The sequence below is a fragment of the Heterodontus francisci genome, chromosome 19 (genome assembly GCF_036365525.1).
Source record: "Heterodontus francisci isolate sHetFra1 chromosome 19, sHetFra1.hap1, whole genome shotgun sequence".
NCBI classification, from domain to species: Eukaryota; Metazoa; Chordata; class Chondrichthyes; order Heterodontiformes; family Heterodontidae; genus Heterodontus; species Heterodontus francisci.
This window is the reverse complement of record NC_090389.1, coordinates 55172273-55198269: the sequence shown is the minus strand read 5'-3', so window position 1 is coordinate 55198269 and position 25997 is coordinate 55172273. Positions and strand designations below refer to the sequence as shown.

Genomic DNA, 25997 nt, shown 5'->3' with positions numbered 1-25997 from the left:
AGGCAAACTGAAGAAAAGCTTTTCCAAAGAACCACATGGTTACTGGGATGCCAAAAAGGGGAAATTAAAGCAGCACTGGCACCAAGAAAAGACAATTTTAATCAGCTTTAAGATTTATGAATGAATGGATGAATGAGAGAAATGCATGGTTTTCTGTATCATATATATTTCTCTCAACACTTTTAATTACATGCGCCTTTTTTTCAAATCGCATTTCATTCCCCTGGATGTGGAGGTGTCATGCAGGCCCCCACCTGCCAAGAATGAGACACCTTAATTTCACCACATGGACATTAAAACTTCAAATTGTTGCTGGGAAGAAGAGCGAGCCTATGACCAGCGCTGCCAGACTGGCTTGAAAGACATTTTTGCATATTAACAGACAGTACTTGAAAGGACCTAGCGGGTCCCTGCTCCAATTTAACCCACAATGGACCTTTGATCACCAGGTATTGTGTGCAGAGGAGACATTCCAAGGTCTGCTTGGACAAGACAATCAACAAGGGCCAGGACTGGTTAGGTGAGCTGGTCACATGACTAACTGGCTGTTGCAGATTTTTTTTAAAGTTGCCACAGACCATTTGAATTCGGAAAGCTCTTGTACTGAAAAGAACTTCTCCTGTCTGCTCCCATCTCTTTCTCACCAGCTTCAGAATCCATTGAAGACACATGAACTCTAAGAGAGAAAAGTCTCCTACAGTGAACAAAGTTTAAGAAGAATACTGGGCCTCAATGAAAAGCAAGAATTACCTACAAGCAAGGACTCTGCAGTGAGCTTGAAGAACTGTAACAACTTTATTTTATCTTCTATTTTCTGTATCTATTTGCATGTGCATAGTGTGGGCGCAGCGTGTATCCGTAGGCGTTAACCAAATTAGAGTTCGAAGTTTATATTTAATAAATTTCACTTTTCTTCTTTAAACCACAGGCTGTGTGTGCTCATTTCTTTGCCTTATAATCGGAAAGTTGTGAACAAGGATTCACAAAGGGTGAGCTCAAAACACAGTGTTTAAAATTAAACCCTGTTACAGTAAGACCAAGTGAAGGCTGAGGGGGACCCCTAGACACCTTTCTCACCTGGTTGTAATACCCTTAATACCTTTTCTTGCGCCTAAAGGACAGCAATAAAATCGTGATTTGGTTTTGCGTAGAAAACGGTTGCCCGCACAGATTAAATCTTGCATCAGATAATTTTATGGAAGTCAATCGTGCTCAAATTCTATATGATCACTTACAAAAGCGCTTTGTCTGATACCAATCTATAATAATGTATGCACTGTCCTTAGAGTCATGGAAACAAACATGGACTTCCCTGGTTCGCTTTTCAAGTACAAGCAGTTCTGTAATATATTGGAACTCTCGGGGCTCTGGGGAGTATTCCATTTACATTATAGGGTGAATTCAATGGCACAGCCATATGTATGTGCAGTTATAAATGATGGGGTAGAGTTTCCGCTTGAGGCACAATCGGCAATCCACCTGTGTGCACTAGTCACCATGCAAGCTAGTAAATGATTCTGTAAAGTTTCTTTTTCAAAAGTAATTATCAGTTATTTCAAATCAGGTTACCCACAGGTGGTGGAGTAGACATTCTTATCACAATTTTTTTTTGTGATAAACCCATTTTCAGCTGTATTAATAAAATTGCACCAGGTTACCAGTCTTAATTACATCAAGGGACATTTTGTAAATTGAGTTTTTAGAAAATATTTTTAAAAACTTTTAAAAGGTGCATGTTAGTGTCTTGCAACTAGAGAAAAAGGTTTATTTTTGAGCCACCTTGGAAGGTCACAAATGGGCGTAGTTAGTGGAGAGTCGCCAAGCGAATTCATTCGATCTAGGGGGTGTTGCCAGTTTTGTCAGGGGGTCTGGCTTCCAGCATGATGGTTTATAACAAAAGGTTATGGCGATTTGATTTGGTTGGACGTAACTTGTGCTTGAAATTCCTTGAGCTTTTACACTGTTTTGGCCAATTTCAGGCGAAGCTAACGGGAACTCTACCATGATGATGATTTTAATTTCTGATTGTCAGCATGGACTCGATGGGCCAAATGGCTACCTTCGGTGCCATAATAACCCTGTGCATAATATGCATGATAGTAGCTCAGATTTACGTAGGTATTAAGATGGAGTCTTGATGTTGCTGACCAGCCTCACATTTGAATATGGTTATAATGCCTTTTTGGGAATCCATAAGCTCTATTTAATTGTTTAGGTGAAGAAAGATGACACATTTTTTGATTAGCATTTTGCAGCATAGTAGAATTCACTGACAAATTATACTTATTTTGTTTTTCTTTCAGTTCTATCTGCAGGACACTAAGAGTAGTAATGGTACGTTTATTAACAGTCAGCGTCTAAGTCGAGGATCGGAGGAAAGCCCACCATGTGAGCTCCTGTCAGGGGACGTCATTCAGTTTGGCGTAGATGTGACCGAGAACACCAGGAAAGGTAAGGGTACGAATCCATTTATTTATTTTTCTCCCCACCTCAAAAAATTAGCTAGAAGGTTATAGGTGTCCTCTGTGCCTATTATCGTACTGCTCTGTTGTTTGTTGACTTTTAGAGGTTTGTTTGTGTAGGTTGGTCTGGTCTTGCGACTGGCCACCGTTGACTGCGATTTGTCACCCTGCAACCATTCTACACAAGTGCTGTATTTGCTTTTATCATTGGAAATGTAATGTTGTTCCTGATTTATTGCTTGTGGGTTGTTTTGTGACTGATGTATTCTGTGTACTGTATAATCTGTATTTTTTTTTGTTCTAATAGACTTGATTTTAAAAAATTATGCAGTGCTGCCAACAAATGTTCTGTCAAGTGGCCTCTGATAACTGAGGAAATTTCTTCATTGAGGGTGATTGTGTTTGAAAAACAAATCTTTGGATTTGAACTCAATTATGTAGATACAATTTGCTTAGAGATACTGGTCAGTTGCCTGATGACATTTTGAAAAAATATATATTTTTGTTGCTCAGGAACATTTTAAAAATAAAGTTAGCTCATTTTTGTCGCGCGCTGGACTCTTTTTGGGCTTCTTGAGTGCATAAGGTCAATACATCTGCTGTATCACAAATGTTTGGAACTTTGTCCGTTTCTTCAATCCTAATCACATGATTTGTACTGTCAGGCTACTGCAGTATATTGTTGCTATTGTATTTAATATACTGTTGCTGTTGATATGGGAACTTGTAGAGGAGAATAAAAACCCTTCAAAGTATGTTGCAGCAAGGCAGTGTGGCTATAAAACTTAATTGGTGATTTGCTAAATCCTCAAGAGGCCGAGGATTGAAGTCTAGCCTTGACTGACATTTGTAGTTAGGAAGAATTTCTCTCTCCATGCTGTTCTTCCTCAAAAAACTATCACTATTGACTGTCTTGGTCGTGTCAACAGCAGCATCAAGCTAAGAATTAGTGCTGAATGGGTCCCAACTTGGTGATGGTTCATTGGCTGTAAGCAGCTGTCACACAGCATTGCTCGAGATCCTGGAGGTTTCAGTGATTCATCAACATTTCTTCAAAATCTGTGGTATTTGTCATTGGAGACTACAAAGTCTCGGAGAGTGAGGATTAAAAGTTTGAATGAAAATATACCACAGCTGTGTGGAAATCTGATTGAGAAATCTGATAAAGCAACTAGTCAAATTAATAACGGCTTGTATTTATACAGTGCCTTTAATGGCCTAAGGGTTTCCACAGAGATCTAAATCAGACAAAAATGGATACAGAGTCAAAGATGGAGGTATTGGAATGGGTGACTAAATTAGGTAAGTTTTCAGGAGGGGTTTAAAGCAACAGAGGGAGATGGACAAGTTTAGGAAGAAAACTGTAGAGTATGGTTTTAGGTAGCTGAATGCACGAGAAAGGAGGATGTATAAAAGACCAGTCAGAGGAATGTCAAGTTTGTTGGGGGCTGTATGACTAGAGGTGGTTACAGATAGGGAGGGATGAGGCCATGAAGCAATGTAAACGCAAGGATGGGATTCTGGAAGTGGGGGTGTTGGGACACTATGAATTAATGTTGGTCACTGATGCTGACTGAATAGAGGGAAAAAGACAGGCTAATGAGTGTACAAGTGGAAATCCCCCAGCCTTCACCTTCAGTGCATTTGTACAGCTCTTGTGTAGAGCCCCAAATTTTCAAGGTACTTTTTTTCTCATTTGTAGGATAGTCTATCCACTTGTACAGGGAGAATTACATGTAAAAAATTATGGAAGACCGTATCAGAGATAAATAATGTATCACGATAACATTTATTTTGGACCTTAAGAGGCTACTGTGATATCACTGGAGAATGTAGTTACATAATCACAGTAGTACTTTTTTGTCTGCTCAACTGGATATCTGACACAGAAATTCAAGACCATGCAGAAGCGACATGAACTAAGCTCCTGAGAAATCTACATAGGTGGAATTTCTGTCTGCCCACTACAGAGTGCACTCTCACCACAGAGATTTATCACATATTCAAGTCGGAAAAGCAAAGGTGCAATTTAGCAGACCAAGTGAGCACAAAGACGCTATGGATAAGACGTGATATCAAGGGCTATCTGCCCTCACAGGGGATGTAAATGATTCCATAGCAATGATTAGTAAAAGAATGGGAGTTCACTCAGGTGTCTTGGGCCAATATTGATCCCTCCACCAATGTCACAGAAACTGGAGATCAAGTCAATACCATATAGCTCTTTGTAGCATCTTGCTGTGTGCAAATTGGCTGCCGAATTTCCTACATCACACCAGTCGCTACACCTTAAAAGTTTTTCTTTCGCTGTCAAGTGCTTTGTGACATCCTGAGGATGTGAATGCTGATGTATAAATGGAAGTTTATTGTTTTACTGGTGTTTAATCAGATAGCTGGTAAGCTTCCTGCTGCTTACAGTTGAGGCATCGGTTATTTGGAGCTTAGTGGGAGGAATTGCTACCACCAGCAACAAGGCAACCTCTTCAGTTCCATTAGTGGCATGGTTGATCGACCAATCATGAGCTGGAATATTGCAGATCTGCCTGATGCAGAACAAGATACAGAGTCTACCATAGATTAACTTAATTCTGATCTTCTACCATCAGGCATGTCATCTTGGAGCCACTTTGATACACAAGCGACTCTGTTTATATCTGTTCTCTTGCTCATCTCTCGAATAAACTTGTGCAGTTGTAGAACAGAATGGACAACTTGGAAATATATTCCATAGATGGTATCCTAAAGTACCAAGGCTTCATTCTAGTGGTTTAAGCACAAGCTGAATGCAGAAATTAGAATACTGTCTGGAATTGTATCACCTGGCTAGAAATTATTTCCAATTATATCAAAATTATTTAGCAGTTGGAATAATATTGATATCTGCTAATATTGATAACAAATGGTACCTCTTTCAGATCAGTAACAGGAATTCCATCTGCATCTATTGACGTGCACAATCTGTCTGCTGCATGAGATCCTATCTTCTCCACCCGCGCCCCCCCCCCCCCCCCCCCCCACCCTGCTTTTGGCCCCTCTCTGGCCCTTCTCTCCTGTCTCCTCACCTTGTTACACGGTTATGCCACCTTGCATTTTTCCAGTAACGGATACTTTGTTTCCCTTTCATCCCTACCCAAAACCATCACTGCTATTGTTTTCCTCCTTTTCTACCACCATTCTCCTTGAATACACCCACAGCTATCCTCTGTATCTTGGCCGCAGCCTCTTAAGCAGCAATCCAAAATGCCCATCCTCCTATCTCTCTCCTGCCTTCCCTCGTGGCACATCTGCTAGGGGCTAACCAATTTGCTACCCCTCCCACTCATCACAACCAACATTATCCTTCTGGACTCTGCCAGTGGAACAACAATCATTAACTGCAGAATGTTTGATTAGTCATGAACAAGTCCCTTGACATCCATGACCTTACTCAAGAAGATTGCATTGCTATCCTAGCTTTGACTTAAACTTGGCTGACATTTGGTGACATCCTGCCCATACAAAACCTTCATTCCTGGCGATACTTACCCTCATGTTGTCACTCCCCTAACTCCTGGTATTTTCTCCTCCTTTGAGCACCTAATCTTGTTCCATTCCATTGCCTCCTTTGAAATCCTCAATGTCTGCAGCCTCTCCCAAACCCCAACTCACGTTTCTCACGGAGATCTCCCCTCCTTTCTTCCCTTGGCCTCTGCACATTGAAATCTACGTATGAAAACCCTCACCTCCTCTTTTCTGAATTTGGCTACTAATTTATTGCCCTCCTATCCTTCTGAAACCTCCTCGTCAATATAAGCATGAACATGCTATCTCTCGTGCAGTCTACCCCATAGCCTCAATTACAGATGAGCCCATTTCTGACCACTCCCTTCCGTCTTTCATCACCATGTCCGCATTTCGATCTTGTTTCCTTCTGCGTTCACTTCCTCCGCCAGCCCCCCATCCCAAGTCACTTTTAAACTCCCAACTTCATAGCTTTTGTCCTTCCATTTGCCACCACACTCCTGCAGCATCACTTTGCTCAGCCATTACCTCACTTCCACCTTCGATGCTCTTGCTCGCAGCAAAATCTTTGCTGTCTCCCATCCTGACCAATTTCCCTTGTACGGCCCCCTTCATCTCTCAAGTCTAAGGGATGTAGACTTGATTGTATCTGATGCACAACTGGTTTAGTCATCCATCACCAGATCTGGCTAGACCACATTAAGAGCCTCACTCTCTTCAACCAAAATGACCTGTAAATCAACTATTGTCCTGGCAAGCAAACATGGGCCCTGGCTTCTTTTTACTGCTACAAATTGTCTCCTCATATGGTCTTACTCCCTCCCACCTTTAACCTCCAACAACAAATGCATCATAAGGATTTCTTTGTCAGTAAGATGAAGCCCATTGTTCAGCTTCCTCTGCTGCTTCGCTGTCTTCCTTATGTCCACCTAACTCTGAACCTGCATCTCTGTAGTTTCTCTTCCACCTGCCCTCTCTGCCTTGCCAGAATCATCTCGTCCATGAAACCCACATCCTGCTCCCTTGACCTCATTACCACCACTAAAGTTCTGACCACCCAATGTTTCTTCCTGGCCCCCATGCTTGCTGACATTGGAAATGGTTCCCCCTCCTTGGACACTGTACCTCCCATTTAAAACCACCATTGTCACAGTTCCATTCAGCTTCATATTGGGAAGATTGCAGCCATCTTCTTTGATCCTGCAGCAAGCTCTATACCTTCACAACTAATTCTACCTCATTCCCACACCAGCTCCTCCCGCCCACCCACCCCGGCCCCCATATTAATGTTTCAGGCTGAAACAGCCTTTTTTGTGAACTTGTATAGTATTCGACCCTGAGCTGATCTTCAGAACCGATGCATGCCCTCTCCATCACTAAGACTGTCTTATTTCACAATATCGCTCATCTCAGCCCATCTTCTGGTAAAACTTTCCTCAAAGTGAAGGTAGTCTTTTTTTTTCCACTTGACTTCAATCCAGAATCTGAGTTCTGTGCCGAGTTGATATATCTAGTCGTTTTTTTTACCATTGCTCCATTTCTTTTTGCGTTATTGTAACTGATGTATTAAACTACATGGCTGCAGGCCAACACCAGCACTGTATCATTGATTTCCTCCATGATACTGAACTCATGATCTTAGCAGTGCTGCTGTGAAGTTTAAAGGTGAAGCAAACTGCCAAGTGATTAGGATGACTGGGGAAGTGGAGTGAAAGAGACAGGAATTTATTCTTCTGGGGGATGGAAAGCAATCTTCCAACTGCCTGACCTCTCGATGAGGGCCAAGTAAAAACATTTAGTTTCACTAATAAGTAATTTTTCCAGCTGTTAGGGCCACGTGGTAAGGGGTGTGGGTGGTTCTCACTGTTCACCTTTCAACTAATCGCAGCAAATGGTTTTGTTCCTAGGGTTTTAACCCCCTGTGTTTTATTTGTCAAATAAACAGACAGCAACATGTTTTCTTGTAGGTTTAAAAGAAAAGATTAACTATCTATTGAACAACATCCGTTCCCAAAATTGTTGCAACCACATCCACACATGCATTCACTTGTGCGCGCTCATGCACACACAAATGCGCATGTCAGAAAAGATAGATCGAGAGGAAAAGGGGATAAGTGTTTTGAAGTGAGGTAGATGTTTGGGTTCATGGTAAATCTGTTGAGTCTTCTCTGAGGTCAGTTTCTCTTTTAAAGTTACAGGCCAGGGTTGTTTGTAGATTTTTCAGGTGGTTGAGATTTCAGTCTGGAGACGGTGATCACTTTCAGTTCTCTGCTGCAGCAAGTAGATGCCTAGAATTCACAGCAGGACTCCTTCTTTGGTTTTTGCGGGTCTCAACTGTGCAGGCTTTTGTAATATTGTTCTGATTCTCTACCTCTCCAGAGAGCTACTTTTTAAAATAAAAGTCTCTTTCATGTTACCTCTGTTGGGAGATACAGAGCTCCCTTCCTCTGGTGACCAACAATGGACTAGGATTTGGCGACTTCACACCTCCTTTCTTTCAGAAGAACCCATTCAATTCTAAAATTTCTGTTGATGGCTTCAGGATGGGTGTAATTGACAGCTCTTAGCTTGGAACGTATCCTTTTGTCCTTAACAGACAGTAAGACGGTTTGAATATACAGGGCCAGGTCGTTTGACCTTTGGTGGCCATTTTGCATAACTTTGTTTACTTTTTAAAAAGGCAAAGTCAATTTTTATAACTCTTCAGTTTGGGTTCTGTGTTTTCATCACTACACTTCAATTGAGCGTGACCTAGCCTTGGGAGCAGAATACAACTTTATTCCTAGATCTGTATGAATATATAAGCAGTCACTCAACATGGAATGCTGCACAAATAATATTGGCACTTGTAAGAAAGGCGTGTTTGGAAGTTGTCCTTAGGTCAATGGGCTGCATTTCATTCCGAGGTGGAGTTGGGTTCGAAGGTTGGCATGCCGACAGATTTGTGTCACTGACTGGCATGCTGGTTTCCCAAGACGTTCCGCCTCTCAGTGATTTTGGTGGAGGTGTCTTATATGGAGTCGTAGGAACATGCGCGGAAGTGGCAGGTCATCAATTGAGGCAGTTAAAGTCACTAGAGAGCTCGTTGCAGGGCTGTTAGAGATTTTGGAGACAATGCATGTCCAAGGAGATGAGGCGGCTGCTCAGTGCGGAGCCAGTCAGAGAAGCAGAAACCATTTCTGACCCTGCCTACATGGTGGAGTTAGCAGACAGGAGCTCATGCATTGGCACACAGTGACCATTGTGTGAGTAGAGCTCGGAGAGTGTTTCAGGTGAAGGCGCTGGGGCAGTTGTGCAGGAGTGCACCTTCAGGCGTCAGTGGGGCACAGCTTGAGAGTCCAGGCAGCCGTTTCCATGCAGCTGGCAGCAAATGAGGCCATCCCTGGACATGGGGCTCAGCTACTCCTGAGTTGGCAGCAAGTAACGATGAGGAGCAGCAGCAGCAACAACAAATGCAGCTCCTTGCAGGGAGGGCATAAAGGTGTTATGTGCACCATAGGGTGTACTGCCAAAAAATCAGCTACCTGGACATGTCAGAACAGCAGTGCCGCCGGAGGTTGTGCCAATCTAGGTAGGTGGTTGCTAATTTGTGTGGAGTGTATCTGATATCCTATCCTTGTATCGTTGCACAATGCAACTAACCTGTCAGTGCTACAGAATGTGGCATGCATTCTGTGCATGTCAGTACAATGTTCCTGCATCTTCCTCCTTCTAAGTTGCCACCAATGACATAGTGGTATGCTAAGGCTCCCCCTCCACAACCTGGACCTGTGGGAAACGAATGATTTTTGGTTAGGAAAGCTGTACCTTGTCAATAGCTGCTTCTACAGAGCTGCAGCAACCCATAACAGCCTTTCTATTGACTTGGGGTCAACAAACAAGGATGGAACTCCATCCCCATCACATGGAAATAGCATCCTTTCACGCTGTCTCAGACAAACACCCATCTTGCCTCATGGACTTCCAGCTGAGCTGCCACCCTGGCAATTTAAAGGGTCTCCTTGTGGCCATCAGTATAGCAATATGCGCCACTCCACCACCCCATTCTCGTGCATTGTGTGCTCTTTTTTTCCTGCAAAATCAAGAGCGCGAGAGTTAAGACCATAGTGTCCTCCATTACCGCATCCAGTGACACACTCACATGTGATGTACATGTCGCCTCCTACACAGTTGATTGTGATGTGATTGTTGCCCCTAGCTCATGAGTGCACCTGGGCACACATATCCTCACTGTTCCTGAGCACCATGCACCCTCAGGCTGCTCTGCTCATAGGTGTACTGCTGACTCCAGAACTGGAAGCCTGTCATCTGGGTGTAGCATTGCACTCACCTTGCAGACCTCAAAGTCATTAAAGCATTTCCTGCACCTCACCATGTCCTGCTGACCACACTGCAGCTGCTCATCTCCTGAGCCGCTTCCATCCATGCCTTCTCCTGCTGCTCTCTGGAAACATGATGCTCCTCCGGCCTGCTACCGTCTATAACAGGATCTCCAGGGAGGCGACTGCAAATCATGGGGCCGGCCTTCCATGGGCATGTGCCATGCTGCTGCTCCACTGCCTCTGCCATCACCCAGGATGCCAGTGTTCACAATCATGGCTGCCCGGTGCCCTTTAAATTGGGCTTGCCACATCTGCATCCCACCTCCTCCATGCATCAGCTACCCCTAATTGGAAGGCAAATGTGCCAGCGGGACACTAATTAGCTGCTTCCTTCAAAATAGTGTTGGACTTCCGGCAATGACGTGGAGCAGGGTCGGGACCCAGAAATGGTCTTGACATCAGGTTCCTCACCCTGGAATGAAAATTCAGTCTGACACGTCAGCAGTTCAAGCTTTGTACTAAAATCTCTGGACCATACAGAACAGGAACAGTTTGATCCCTGGCCTATGCTGAGTTACCAGATCTGAGGTAGGGTGGCAGTAGTGATGCTACAATTGTCTCAAAGCCCCTGTTTTCTCTTACCTCAGTACCAAATACCAACATGGGTTGAGGCCTTGCTGCAGGCCCAGAGACTAACAAGTCTCTTCCTTTCCACTTCCCCTTCCCCGCCCATCCAAGGCAGCCCGGTGCACGCACTCTGCCTAGATGGCACACCCGACCCACCTCAACCACCGTTTAATGAGGAAAAAGTAGTCTCTGTTCAACTCAAAAACGACTTCCGACCCGCACAGGGTAGCTCTCTGCAAAGGGAAGGAATGCTGAAAGGAAAGCTTTCCACCTCAGCCCTTGTAAAGCCAGACTAACCCACTGATTTTCCCACCATAAACTCTGGTTTCATGATGTTCTAACTCCCTCTATTTTATTTAAGAGTTAAAAGCAGCGATTGGGTTATGTCTCTGAATGTAGAAGCAATCAAAAAAAAACTTATTGCGATAAATCTGTAGAAGCCAGTGATACGCAGAGGAACCTGCCGAGCCATGCTGCAAATGGCATCCAACAGCGAGAGCCTGTGTGCACACAGCCTTTTGTATCTGCAATTATTCCAATTGTCTCAATGCACAGGAGAGCCGGGCATACGACTGATGGGAAAAAACTTGACTTGTGGGAGTCTACTAATGGGACAAACCAACTTGCAGACCCCTGAAATCTTTTCACTGACCCTGAGGAAGCTGTGGACCCCTGGTTGAAAACCCCTGGCATAAGAGGCATTGTTTTGGCTGATGACAGTAAACTGCAGGATCAGAGGAAGATGGTTGGTTGAGAGTACAGCCATCCTCACTGCAAATTGGGAATTGGTATAAAATGATCAGATCAACATGTGACATAGATTGAGACCATCTGTGTATCCACTTCTGCTGCCAGTTATTTCTGTGCTGTCATGCTGCCTGACTGACTTTAATTTGTCAGTATATGTAAACTTCCTCCAACTGAACATTGAGAAGACCGAAGGCATCATTGTGTGCCTCCGTCTTTAAAACAACAATTTTTTTACACGTAGCACCTTTGACAAATAAAGTGTCACAAGGTGCTGCACAGGAGCATTGTAAAGCAAAATTTTACACTGGACCACATCTGGAGATATTGGGGCAGATGACCAAAGAGGTAGGTTTTAAGGAGGGTCTTAAAGAAAGTGAGTTAGAGAGGTTTATGGAAGGAATTCCAGAGGTTGTGCCCTTGGCAGCTGAAGGCACAGCCACCATTGGTGAAGTGATTAAAATTGGGGATGCTCAAGAGGCCAGCAGAATTAAAGGAGTGCCGATGTATTGGAGGGTTATTGGGCTGGAGGTAATTACGGAGATGGGGCGGGGTGAAACCAGGGAAGGGTTTATAAACAAGGATGAGAATTTAAAAATTGAGCCTTTGTTTAACTGGGAGCTAGTGTGGGTCAGCGAGCATAGGGGTGATGGGTGAACGGGACTTGCTGTGAGTAACTCTGCTGCCTGACCACTGCATTTCCATCTCCAGCCATTAGCTCGGGCTGAATCAGGCGATGTAAAACTTTGGTGTATGATTCAATGCAAATTGAGTTTTAAACTCTATTTCTAACCATTACTTTAGCAGTTTACTTCAACCTGCACTCATACTTCATTCCTACTACCACCGAAACTCTTATCCATACTTTTGTCACTTCTGGACTCTACTTCAATAACCTACTTGCCAGCTTATCCTGCAGTGTCATGAATACCCATTTGCCTTTTCCTTGTTGGTCTACATTGTTTCTCTTTTCCCCAAGACATTGAATTTAAAATCCTTGGTCATCTCTTCAAGTTGTTCTGTGATGCTTGACCTGTTCCCTAATCATCCCCGCCAATTTTTACAACCTCTTTCTGTCTTGTGTCCAAGGAGTACCCTTCGGTCCTCCAATCCTGGCCATCTATGTTACCCCTCCTTTTCGAAACTCCTCTCACTCTGTTCTGGAAATTTTTCTTAAAACTGATCTTTTCAACCAAAATTTCTGTCTTCACTAATTTGACCTCCAAGGTTCAATATCCAGTCCTTTTCATTCTGTCAAGTGCTTAGGACATTTTTTTTAATGACACTCCTTTCACTGTTTCCTTCCTAGTTCAAGCTGTCATGACAGGAAGGAAGAAAAATGACAATTTTCTGAAGCTAATGCAATATAGTAAAGAGGAAATAAGTGTTACTTAATTTCACGATTGTGTTAATAGCAAATGTCTGTACATTAGAAAAACTCACTCCAACTGCCAATTTTAAGAAGCTGCAACACCAAAGAATTCCTGTATGACTAGTGTATTTCATTTCACATTTAGATTTTAGTATTCAGTTCCATATACTATATTGATTTTTAAATGTTTGTTTTTAGTTACTCATGGATGCATAGTATCTACAGTCAAGCTGTTTATGCCAGATGGTATGGAAGGCCGGCGAAGATCTGAGTAAGTATATCCAACAAGCGAAGGGTGGAAGGGGTGTGCATTCTGTTTGTGTTTTGATTCTGTTATCATTTAATGAAGCTGTGTGTCATTTTAAACAAGACTTCATCTATTCAAAGATGCTGCTTAATCTGTGTTTCCAGCATTTATTTTTTAAATTTCAAGTTTGATTTGCAGCATTTTTACTTTCTATTTTATTTTTTTATTTTTTATTTGGAGATACAACACTGAAACAGGCCCTTCGGCCCACCGAGTCTGTGCCGACCATCAACCACCCATTTATACTAATCTTACATTAATCCCATATTCCTACCACATCCCCACCTTCCCTCAATTCCCCTACCACCTACCTATACTAGGCGCAATTTATAATGGCCAATTTACCTATCAACCTGCAAGTCTTTGGCTGTGGGAGGAAACCGGAGCACCCGGCAAAAACCCACGCGGTCACAGGGAGAACTTGCAAACTCTGCACAGGCAGTACCCAGAATCGAACCCGGGTCGTTGGAGCTGTGAGGCTGCGGTGCTAACCACTGCACCACTGTGCCGCCCTGCCATTGTGCCACCCAACCACTGCACCACTGTGCCGCCCAAAACGATATTTGTTCTGACCAGTGCTAATACAGCAGTAAAAGCAAAACAAGTTGACTCAAATTGTAATTCTAAATTTGATTTGTAACTGGGTATCAAAGCATCTGTTATTTCACAGTGTATAGCTTGGCCTTTCTTGGAGAAAGCTGTATTTGAACAATTCTATGTAAGTTGAAACTGGTAATTTCCAAAGATAATGTACTTTTGTACTGAGCGGGAAAAGTAAAAATGACCTTTTTATTCCCAGGAAGTTTTTTGAGAAAGATGTAATTGGTGTTATAAAAACATATTTAAAGTTACTGCGTTATTACTATTAATATTGATCAGAGATAAATTAATATGTTAAAGTATGTTTCCAATGATTCCTTTTACAAACATAAAATGAGAGGAAATCTTGTCCAATTGAATGGACCAAGGTAGCTTTCAACTGATCACCAAATTGCTGAGACTCAATATTTAATTTGCATCTAGTTCGTCTGATTTAAACCAATGATTAAATATTTATCTATCTTAATATCTATCTATATTTATAGTAGAATTGGTTTTGATGTATGTATGTATATATATATATTAAGTCTTGTGTATGACATGAATTTCTTGTCTAAATTACCATTATTTCTCTACATTACAAATTGAATTGATACTTTTATGTCGACATTTATATCGGATAACCATATGTAGACATTTTGACTGCTGCTTAAATTGAAGCCTTAGACCATTAGATAGCACTGCGATTCAAGTTCGCTACATCCATCCACTATTTTGCCCTCCGATACACTCTACAGAAATCGCCTCTACCTACCACATGAGCACACCACATCAGCTGTAAAACTATGTAATGAGCTAACTCCTAGTTTATCATTACCTCTGCTCCTGCCAAAATCCCTTCCTAGCTCATTTTTCTGCCTGCAAAGGCTTGCATTGCCAAAACGCACTGCCCCACCCTGCTGCTCATTGCCTCGTTACTAATATCTACTTTTTAAAAACTGTCTTTGCTCAAGTTTCTGCCCATTTCTTTCCCAACTATGCATCCAGTCCGTGCCCAGTAATCGGCTTTTAAAATTGTACAAATTCCTCTGTATTAGAGAAGGAAAAGAATTAGCCAGAGTTCCTGATTTTGCTCTCCAGTGACCCTTGCTGGAAAGTGTGCAGATGAGGATAAGATTACCAGCACAGACCGCCACGGCTCATATTTACAAGGCTGCGTTTTTTGAAAAAAAGTTACCAGGTAAATTGTGAGTTAAAGATGCTGACTCCTTCAAGTACATCTACCATTTTGAAAGGTATTTGCCTTGTCTCTGAATTATGATGTGAGGAGTTGTGTTTTGTTTAGGATTATTTTATTGCAGCACTTGCACTTTTGATTGTTTTGAACAGATTATACATTGTTTATCGATTATACATTCACCAAAAATTGGCGTGGCCCTAGCTCAGTGCAGCACATAATGTATTTTAACTCTACAGGAAGCAGTGCATGTTCTGCACTGGTGTGTTAGACGTTCAATATTGAGACCTGAGTTTGAATTGTAGCCATTCAGCATAGTGCTTTGTTTCCCAAATGTCAGTGCTTAAAGAAAAACATAGTTCATCCAGTATTCTGCAATATTTTGTGCTGTTTTCAATTCATGAAGTTGAAAGTTAAATTTTTGAATATCTTCTGAGCTTGAGTTGCCACCACTCAAATTTCTATGAAAATCACAACTATTGAAATTTACCGGCGAACATACGAATTAGGAAGTAGGCCATTTGGCCCATCTAACCTGCTTCACCATTCAATAAGATCATGGCTGATCTGTTTGTGTCTTGAATTCCACACTCCCATCTACCCCCGATAACCTTTGTTTCCCTTGCCTAACAAGAATTTATCTACCCCACCTTAAAATTATTCACTGACCCTGCTTCCACCACCTGAGGCAGAGAGTTCCAAAGTCGCACAACCCTCAGAGAAAAAATTTCTCTTCATCTCTGTCCTAAAAGGTAAAAGGGTGACCCCGAATTTTAAAACAGTGCCCCCTAGTTCTGGACTTACCCACATGAGGAAACATCCTTTCCACATCCACCTTGTCAAGACCGTTCAGGATCTTATATACTTCAATCAAGTCTCCCCTCACTCTTCTAAACTCCAATGAAAGCAAGCCCAGTCTGTCCAACCTTTCCTCATAAGACAACCCGCTAAGTCCAGGTATCAATCTAGTAAATCTCCTCTGAAACACCTCCGATGCATTCATAATCCTTCCTTAAATATGGAGACCAGAACTGCACACAGTATTCGAGATGTGGTCTCACCAATGCCCTGTAATACTGAAGCATAACATCCTTACTTTTATTTTCAATTCCTCTCGTAATAAAGGACATCATTCCATTAGCCTTCTTTATTACTTGCTGTACCTGTATACTATCTTTTTGTGACTCGTGCACTAGAACACCTAGATCCCTCTGCACCTCAGAGTTCTGCAGTCATTCTCCCCGCGGGACTCCACTTGACACGTCCTGCCAACCAGAAAAGGACCCATTTATGCATACTCTCTGTTTTCTGCCAGCCACAGCCATCTAATCTTCTATCCATGCTAATATGTTGCCCCTGCACCATGAGATCCTACTTTGTGCAATAATCTATTATGTGGCATTTTGTCAAATTCTTTCTGGTAATCCAAGTTCCATACATCAACGGGCTCCCATTTATCCACGGCCCATGTTACTCCTTCAAAGAGCTCCAATAAATTGGTTAAACATGATCTCCCTTTCACAAAGCCGTGTTGACTATTCCCAACTACCTTGAGTTTTTTTAAGTGCCCAGCTGTAGCCCCCATAATGACTGATTCTAACATCTTCCTCACAACAGACGTCAAGCTAACTGGCCTATAGCTAGCTGTTTTCTGCCACCCCATCACCCTCCTGAATAGAGGGGTTACATTTTGCTATTTTCCAGTCTGATGGAAGCTTTCCAGAATCTAGTGAATTTTGAAAAATTAACACCAATGCATCTACTACCTCATTAGCTACCTCTTTTAAGACGCTAGAATGATCCCATCAGGATCCAGGGACTTGTCAGCCCGCAGCTCCATCAGTTTGGTCAGTACCGCTTTCCTGGTGATTGTAATTTCACCAAGTTGCTCTATTATTTCCACCTCCTGATTTACAGCTATTACTGGAATGTTTTTTGTATCCTCTATCGTGAAGACAGAAGCAAAATATTTGTACGTCATCTGCCATTTCCTTCTTATCTATTAACTCCCCATTCTCACTCTCTAGAGGACCAACGCTCACTTTACTTATTCTTTTCCTTTTTAAATACTTGTAGAGACTCTTGCTATCCAGTTTTACATTTCTAGCTAGCTTCCTCTCATACTCTAATTTCTTTCTACTGATTAACCTTTTAGACATTCTCTGCCATTCTTTATATTCTGACCTGCAACTCACCTTTGCACAACTATTTACCTTTTCCTGAAGTGTGATGCTTTCTTTAACTTCTTTAGTTAACCATGCATGGTGAGTCCTCCCCTTCGAATTGTTCTTTGTAGTAGGGATATACTTACCCTGACTATTCTGAAATATCCCCTTGAATGTCTGCCACTGCTCTCTTGATCTATCTCTTAGCCTAGTAACTCAGTTCGCCTCAGCTAGCTCAGCTTTCATGCCAACATAGTTGCCCTTATTTACATTTAAAATACTGATCTTAGACTCATTCTTTTTTCTTTCAAACCGGATGTAAAATTCATTCATATTGTGGTCGCTGCTACCTAGAGGTGCCTTTATGCTGAGGTCATTAATCCTGTCACATTACACAATACCAAGTGTTATATAACCTGCTCTCTGGTTGGTTCCAGAACGTGCTGCTCTAAGAAACTCTCTCGAAAGCATTCTATGAGCTCCTCATCCAGGCTACTATTGCCAATCTGATTTTTCCAGTTTATATGTAGATTAAAATCACCCATGATTACTGCCGTCCCTTTATCACAAGCACCTAATATTTCTTCTTGTATACTTTGTCCTACATTATGGTTACTGTTAGGGGGCCTGTAGACCACTCGTACTAATGACTTCTTTCCTCTGCTATTCCTCATCTCCACCCAAACCGATTCTACATCCTGATCTCCTGAACCAAAGCCATCTCTAACTGTTGCACCAATGCCATCCTTGATTAACAGTGCTACCCCTCCACCTTTACCTAGCTTCCTATTCTTCTTGAATGTCATATACCCCTCAATATTCAGGACCAAATCATTGTCATCCTGCAGCCACCTCTCTGTAATGGCTAGCATATCATATTTATTCACTTCAGTGTGCACTGTCAGTTCATCTATATTGTTATGAATGTTATGTGCATTCAGATACAGAGTCTTTAGTTTTGTCTTTTTGTTATCTTTGTAACATCTAGCTTTGACTGTTGGTGTGTTATTAGGGTTTTTCTCTCTGTCCCTTCCTGCCATTCTCTGACCTTCATTTCCCGTATTACTATTCTGCTCTCCTGCCTTGACTTTACCCCTTGGTTTGCTATGTCTACCTAGGCTTGATCCCTTACTCCCCTTGTTTAGTTTAAAGCCCTCTCTACTTCCCTAGTTATATGGTTTGCTAGAACACTGGTCCTAGCACGGTTCAGGTCCAGACCCCACTTTCCCCAGTACTGGTGCCAGTGCCCCATGAACCGATACACACTTCTCCCACGTCTTTGAGCCACATATTCATTTAGGACTTAGCTAAGCACCTGTGTATAATGATGAAAACCACCCTGTGTGGTGTTGTGGATAAATTTAGTTATTTGATTTTAATAATGTGAGACAATAATAGCTGGTGTGCTGCATTTCTTCTAATGGAAAAACAGTCATAATTTCATTGACATTTGCCCCCTCTTATGCTGTGCTAGCTTCCTCTTTCATCAGACAAAAATGACATTCTATAGTTACCCACTAAGCATTCTTGCTTTTACATGTGCCTTGCATGGGAATCGTCTGAACTTGTTTACATTGCTCTTAATCAGTTTTGTTCCTTATATTGTTTCAATTGTTTCTTCAAAGCTTCAACAGTATAATTGCAGTGCCACTTTGGTGGATTTCAGCTGTTGCATGCAGGATATTTTACTCTGGTACAGATATATGTCTTAACTGAAGTGTGTGTGCTTTTTTTTTTAAAGTGAACTACAGTTTAATATCTGCATTGTATTTCAGGTTTATTTCTGTGAATATACTTAAAGATTGAAAGTTCAAGATGGAAAAATGTTGAATAGTAGAAATTTGAAAATTTTCTCCTAAGAATGTTGTATTGCATCACTATTATTTTTAATTGACAGGTTGCTGCTTCATAATTGTCAGCTGACTAGTACCAATAATTTATGTTTCCAATTTGGAATGCTGGTTTTTCTTTCCATTTTATTTGTTTGCCTTGTTCAGGAAATTTTCATCCATGCCTGTTTTTGAAATTAACTTCAATGCTGATTTTGTTTTGCTGTAATTAACTGCATTTATACCAAGCGGGAGATATTCCTTCCTAACAAGCTAACGTTTATGAAGGATATTGGCTACAAATTTTCTAATCTCTCTGTGATTTGTTTTGGTTTATTTGTTTGATTCTAAAATTCGTGTAAGTCTAGTTCATCCTGCAGTAGAAACTCCAAAGGAATGGTTCATCATCTATTTCACTATTCATTTTATCATCAGTTTGGCAGTAATTCCTTGAATACTGAGAAACCTCTTGAGAAGTAGACAAGTATTCATGAAACAGAGATTTAACAGATGACGACCACTGGTTTCCAAACATCAAATAGTGACCTTGGGTGCAACTCAAATGTGCATATAATTTACTCCAATTTATTTTGAGAATTAACTTCACAATAGCATGAGTTCTGTTTCAATCAAAGGAACTGAGTTTAGCTCTGAAGATTGTCAGCTTTTTTTTTAAGATACTCTATTGAATGGGAAATGGAAGACTTTGCTATTTCAGGTCCCCTAGTGCTACTATTTGTTGTTGCAGCATATGCCAGGTGCTGACTGAAGTCATTTTTACTCTGTCCGTTGAATTCCCCTTAGTTCAATTCAGTAGAGAATCCCTCCTGCATAAGTGTAATATTTCACTTTCACACACTGATCATCCTATGGCCTCCCTGAAATTGCCAGTCAGTGCAAAGTTGGGGACTTTTCTGTTCTGTGCCATTCCCACTGAAAACTGCATTGAGATTGCTCAAATATGAAGGACTGTAACAGCCATTATTTAGAAGGATGCTTTCATCCCACTGATCTGGACTGGATTCAAACTCCAGTCCTGTGGTAAAAGGATAGCGTAATAGTGTAGTATGCCGCCCAGTGCATTTTTAAATGTTTTGAATGTGGAAGATTCAAAACGTTGTCATCCACAGTGAAGATCGATTTATGATGTAGTGGTTATTAAAACCAGAGTTTCTGACCTTCATTTTCTTTATACTGCTGTTCAAAATTATATTTGCAATGCAGTTTTTGAAGAATTGGTTTGGTAGATTAAATCCATAATAAATAATTTAACTTTATTTATTATTTACATCTATTTTGATGGTTACTCTCCTCTTCCTAAATACTATGCAGCATTCTATGACTAAGTATGGGCCAGGGAGTCTACTTTCCAGTCTCTTCCAGTCTTGCCCTGCAATCACCTGCTGTCTAGTGTGTGACCATGTGCTGTGCAGCTGTAGCCTGTTCATTCTTTCCTATTAAAAACTGTTTTCATGATGGACAGTTAGTATGTCAATGCACTTGTAATAAAAGATATAGATTTGGTAATAGCATTAGCTGTTCTGTCATCAGCAATGCCACAATAAATATGCCGTTTTCCTGCCAGCTTTGCATGACTGTGAAGCTGAAACTGCTTTGCGACTGTTTTGGACAACCGTGTCCATGTTCACAAAACTGTCAGGGAGCAGAGCCCTGTGCACATGCACAAACATGTACAACAACATTTTGCAATCCAAGAATGGCACTTGCAGTTGGGCCAGCTGTAGCTCAATGCTATCACTATTGATCAGATTTGTATTCAACTGTTTTGACTGCATAAAAATTCAACATTCTGTTGGTCTTTTTGTTCAACGTTTATTGGACATGTCTTATAGTTTTATAACATAACTTTTGAAAAAGTCCCTATCTCCGCATGTGCTATGTCCTATATCTTGGTATTGTTTAAGGGTATGGAGCAAAAGCGGGAACAGGTTACTGAGTTGGATGATCAGCCATGATCATAATGAATGGCGGAGCAGGTTCGAAGGGCCGAATGGCCTGCACCTCCTATTTTCTATGTTTAACCTAGTCTGTTAGAATAATTGTGGTTCTGATTCCTGTATAGATACTATTATGCTAATTACTTTGCCCAATCAGATAAGATTTTGAATTTATACTTGCTGATTTCCATTGTGTATATTTTTGGCAGATAAAAATGTTTTAAATCCTAATGTAACTTGTCATTAACAAAAAAAGGCTTTGAAGAAGGAAGCCTAAATCTAGATGACTGAACTGCTAGCAGAGACCAGCAAAACATTTGCGGTAAAATTAGTATATTTATTGCAAAAGAACTTCCTTAAATCCCCATCTCATGCCATTTCATCCCTCTCATGCCATACCCATCCCATTCTCCATTCCATCCATCCCATCCCCAACCCCCATTCCACATTTCCTCTACCGTTCCCCCCCCCCATGCTGAATCCTCACACTCTTTTTTCCCCCCCTCCCCCACCCATGCCATCTTGCCCCCTTGCATGCCTTCCTCCTCTCCCATGCTGTCTCCCCCACCCATACCAACCCCCCCCCCCCCAATGTCATCCCTCCCATCTTCTACCCGACTAGCATTCTGGGCTCTCCTTATCTGCCATTTGATAGTTTATGTGCCTCTGAGGTTCACTCCTTCAACCTTTCTGTTAGGGTGTCAGCCCAGTAACCGAGGCTAGGGAGCGGTGAGAGTCGGGGGCCAGTAATCGAGGCATGTGTGCCAGGCCTTGCCCACCAATTTAACCCAGCAACCAATCAGAAAATGTGGACAAACAGAAACTATATTTTTATATGAGGCTTTACTTCAGTCTTTCGCTCTTTTATATAAAATTGATTAAGTTTTACCTCAGTCTCTCATTTTTCTGTCATACTAATTATTTTTCACCTCAGTATCACTGTCTTTTCTTTAAATTCTTTGATGTCACACCTCTTTTATCCCAATCTGCCTCCCAATCTTTCCAGTATAATCACCATAGTCTCCTCCCCACTTGAGGCATCATTCAAAACTCGCATAAACCTACTTTATAGCACCCTGTGACATGGTGAGCAAGGGCTGCCATTCAATTATTCCTGCCACAACAAAATGCTTCAATGGTTGATCAGCTGATGGCTGTGAAAGCAGATGAAAAGTTGCAACAGGGCCTTGTCCTCAATTACAATGGGATGTTCTGCTCTCTGCACTTCTCCTGAAGTTGGCATGCTATGAAGATTATGTCGGTTATTTCTCTGGCAGGTTGGAAGCCAAAGTGGGACTCTGAAGGGACCTCCTATGCAATTGGCGAGAGGCGATTAAGAAGTAACCTATGGTTGATAGCAAAGCTATGCCCCTGCGATTGCTGCAGTTCCACTTGTCTCCTTTCTTGAAGATTGCCATAATGGCATCTCTAAGGTCACTTGGAATTTCTTCATTTTGCCAGAGCGTCACAAATAGGGCATGAATCCAAGAGATTATTATGTCGTCTCCTCATTGTGGCAGGAATAATTGAATCGCAGCCCTTGCTCTCCATGTCACAGGGTGCTGTAAAGTAGGTTTATGGGAGCTTTGAATGAGGCTGGGATATTGTCAGGAGCAGAAGCTTAGTTGTTTTTCATCTGATTTACAGCAGTTATCACTTCGGTGAGTGTTGGATCATAGTCTAGCTCACTTCCGATTTTATGCTGTGGGATGTTCTCCAGCAGATTTATGTCCATCATGGAGTTCTGACTGAGTAGTTCTACGAAGTGCTTTTTCCAGCAGGTGTTGATACTGTCCATGTCTTTGAGGAGAATCTTGTCAGCTTTGGATCTTAGTGCCATTGGCCCGTGTGTTGAAGGTTCTTGGATGTCCCAGGCTGCCTTGAAAAAGGTGCGCATGTCATGCACGTCAGTGAGGAGTCGAATTTCCTCAGCCTTTTCTGTCCACCATTTGGTTCTTTAAGTCATGGGTTCTTCTTTGAACTTCAGCTTTGGCTGTCTTGCGGCCGAGCTTTTCTTCTGTTTCGTTTGGATCCTGCTGTCAGGTCTGGAATACTGACCATTTACAATCGATGAGTTTGCGTATTTCTATATCACTCTCATCAAACCAGTCTTGGTGTCTTTTAGTGGTGTGTCTGAGGATTTCTTGGCATGTATGAGTAATAATGGATTTCAATGATTGTCAGTCATTTTGGATGTTCCTTGATGGGGGTGACCATCCATTCCTGTAGTTTCAATGTAGTGTGGGTATGTATAAATACAGAAATTAGAGAAGCATGCAGCAAAAAAAAATAGTTGTGGTGGGAGATTTTAGTTTTCATAATTTTTGCTGGGAGAAGTAGAATGGTTGAAATGGTCAAGATAATAAGTTTCTAGAATGTTTTCTTGACTGTTTTCTACAACATAACTACATAAGAGATTGGAACATGAGAAGGTTATATGGGCCCTCGAGCCTGCTTCACCGCTGAATAAGATCATGGCTAAACTGCTACATCAAAACTCCACTTTTCCGCCTAATACTCCTATCTTGATTTCCTTAGTGCCCAAGAATCTGTCCATCTCAGTCTTGCATGTATTCAATGACTAAGCATTCACAGTCCTCTGGGGTAGAGAATTCCAAAGTTTCACGACCCTCTGAGTGAAGAAATTTCTCCTCATCTCAGTCCTAAATAACTGACCCCTTATCTCGAAATGATGACTCCTAGTTCTAGATTCTTCTGCTGGGCAAGCAGCCTCTTGGAGCGCATGACAGGGTAGATGCTACGAATATTATACATTTCAATGAGATCACTTTTTAATCTTCTAAACTCCAAGAATATAAGTCCATTCTACTCAATCTATCCTCATAGGACTGCTCTCTCATCCCAGGAATCAATCTCGTGAACCTTTGTCGCACCCCCAACCAAGTTAAGTATCTCCTTTAGATAAGGTGACCAAAACTGTACACCGCACTTCAGGTGTGGTCTCTCCAAGGCGCTGTATAATTGCATCAAAACTGCCTCACTCTTATTGCAATGTGTTAGAGTATAACAGATCATTTGCCTTCCTAATTGCTTGCTGTACCTGCCCATTAACTTTCTGTAATTCATGTAGAAGGACACTCAAATCCCTCACATGTAGAACTGGAACAGGGAACAAGCCATGCCAAATTTTTTCTTCTTAGGCAGCCCCTCATGCTAGATTTAGTGATAAGCAACAAACCAGAATTGGCTAACAATCTCATGGTGCAGGAACATTTTGGGAATAATGACCATAAAGATTAAATTTGATGCAAGGTTTTAGAGGGAGAAGGGAGAGTCAAAACCCAATTTTCAGCTTAATGTAAACTTCAAAGATTTGAAAAATGAATTGACCGCAGTAAACTTGGCTGAACTGTAAATCCACATTCAAGAAATATTTGTGATACAAAGCCAGTAAAGGCGCCACTTATGTAGTTAGGCAGTCATGGCCAACAAACTATGAGAGATAGTATAAAACTAAAATTAAAGGCTTTTGCTAGTACAAGTGGAAACTGAGTGGACATGAAGAGCATATAGCTGGCAGCAAAGAAATTCAAAGAAGGAAATAGGAGCATCAAAAAGGAATATGATGTAATCCACTCAGATTGGAATATTCTCAATATAGCTTAGCTTTACATTATTTATGGAAATATTCAACGTTGTATGATACTTAAATATGACTGCTATATGTATAGTTTCTTCCAGTGCAATTTTCTGATACTTGGATAGTGTAATTTATTAAATAGGCTGGCAATATTTGTCAGATTCATACTTTCCAGAAAATAAATTCTGGTCCTTTCCATTATGCTTCTGCTGTTGAAAGGCGGAGAATGATAAAGCTCATTGACGCAGCTGTTGCAGATGTCTACAGGTATTTAAAAAGGAAAAGGGTTAGTAAAGTGAGTGTTGGTCCTCTAGAGAGTGAGAATGGGGAGCTAATAGTAGATAATAATGAAATGGCGGATGCAGTGAACAAGTATTTTGCTTTTGTCTTCACTATAGAGGATGCAAAAAATATTCCGGCAATAGCTGTAAATCAGGAGTTGGAAGTAAGAGAGGAACTTGGTGAAATTACAATCACCAGGAAAGCGGTACTCACCAATCTGATGGAGCTGCGGGCTGACAAGTCCCCGGGTCCTGATAGACGTCGTCCTAGCGTCTTAAAAGAGGTGGCTGATGAGGTAGTAGATGCGTTGGTGTTAATTTTTCAAAATTCACTGGATTCTGGAACGGTTCCATCAGACTGGAAAATAGCAAATTCGAGATGGTAGGGGGGAGGCAGAAAACCGCCAACTGTAGGCCAGTTAGCTTGATGTCTGTCGTGGGGGAGGTGTTATAATCGATCACTAAGGAGGTTGTAGTTGGGCACTTAGAAAAACTCATGATAATCGGGAATGGTCAGCATGGTTTTGTGAAAGGGAATTCATATTTAACCAGTTTGTTGGAGTTCTTTGAAGGAGTGACATGTGCTGTGGATAAAGGGGAGCCCATTGACGTACTGTAGTTGGCTTTCCAGAAGGCATTTGACAAGGTGCCACATAAAAGATTATTGCGCAAAGTAGGACCTCATGGTGTAAGGGGTAACATATTGGCATGGATAGAAGATTGGCTGGCTGGCAGAAAACAGAGAGTATGCATAAATGGGTCCTTTTCTGATTGTCAGGATGTGACTAATGGAGTCCTACAGGGGTCTGTGCTGGGGCCTCAACTTTTTACAATTTATATCAATGACTTAGGTGAGGGGAGCAATGGCATGGTAGCTAAGTTTTCAGATGACACAAAGATAGGTAGGAAAGTATGCTGTGAAGAGGACATAAAGAGGTTGCATACCGATATAGATAGGTTGAGTGAGTGGGCATAAATCTGGCAGATGAAGTATAATGTGGGAAAATGTGAAGTTGACATTTTGGTAGGATGAATAAAAAAGCAGAGT

The 25997-nt window shown here is 41.6% G+C and overlaps 1 protein-coding gene across 20 annotated transcripts in view; it reads left to right on the top strand.

The window, feature by feature from the left end:
- slmapa (sarcolemma associated protein a) overlaps nucleotides 1-25997 on the top strand; it is a 256494-nt gene that overhangs the window by 47837 nt on the left and 182660 nt on the right. For 13 of the 20 annotated variants that reach the window (XM_068051673.1, XM_068051670.1, XM_068051667.1 and 10 more), the window contains exons 2-3: nucleotides 2304-2457; nucleotides 13230-13302. In XM_068051673.1, the coding sequence (XP_067907774.1) occupies nucleotides 2304-2457; nucleotides 13230-13302 (227 nt within the window). Of the gene's footprint in view, nucleotides 1-2303; nucleotides 2458-13093; nucleotides 13146-13229; nucleotides 13303-25997 lie in introns of those variants that run through there. The other 7 variants (XM_068051661.1, XM_068051658.1, XM_068051676.1 and 4 more) reach the window with 2 other exon arrangements.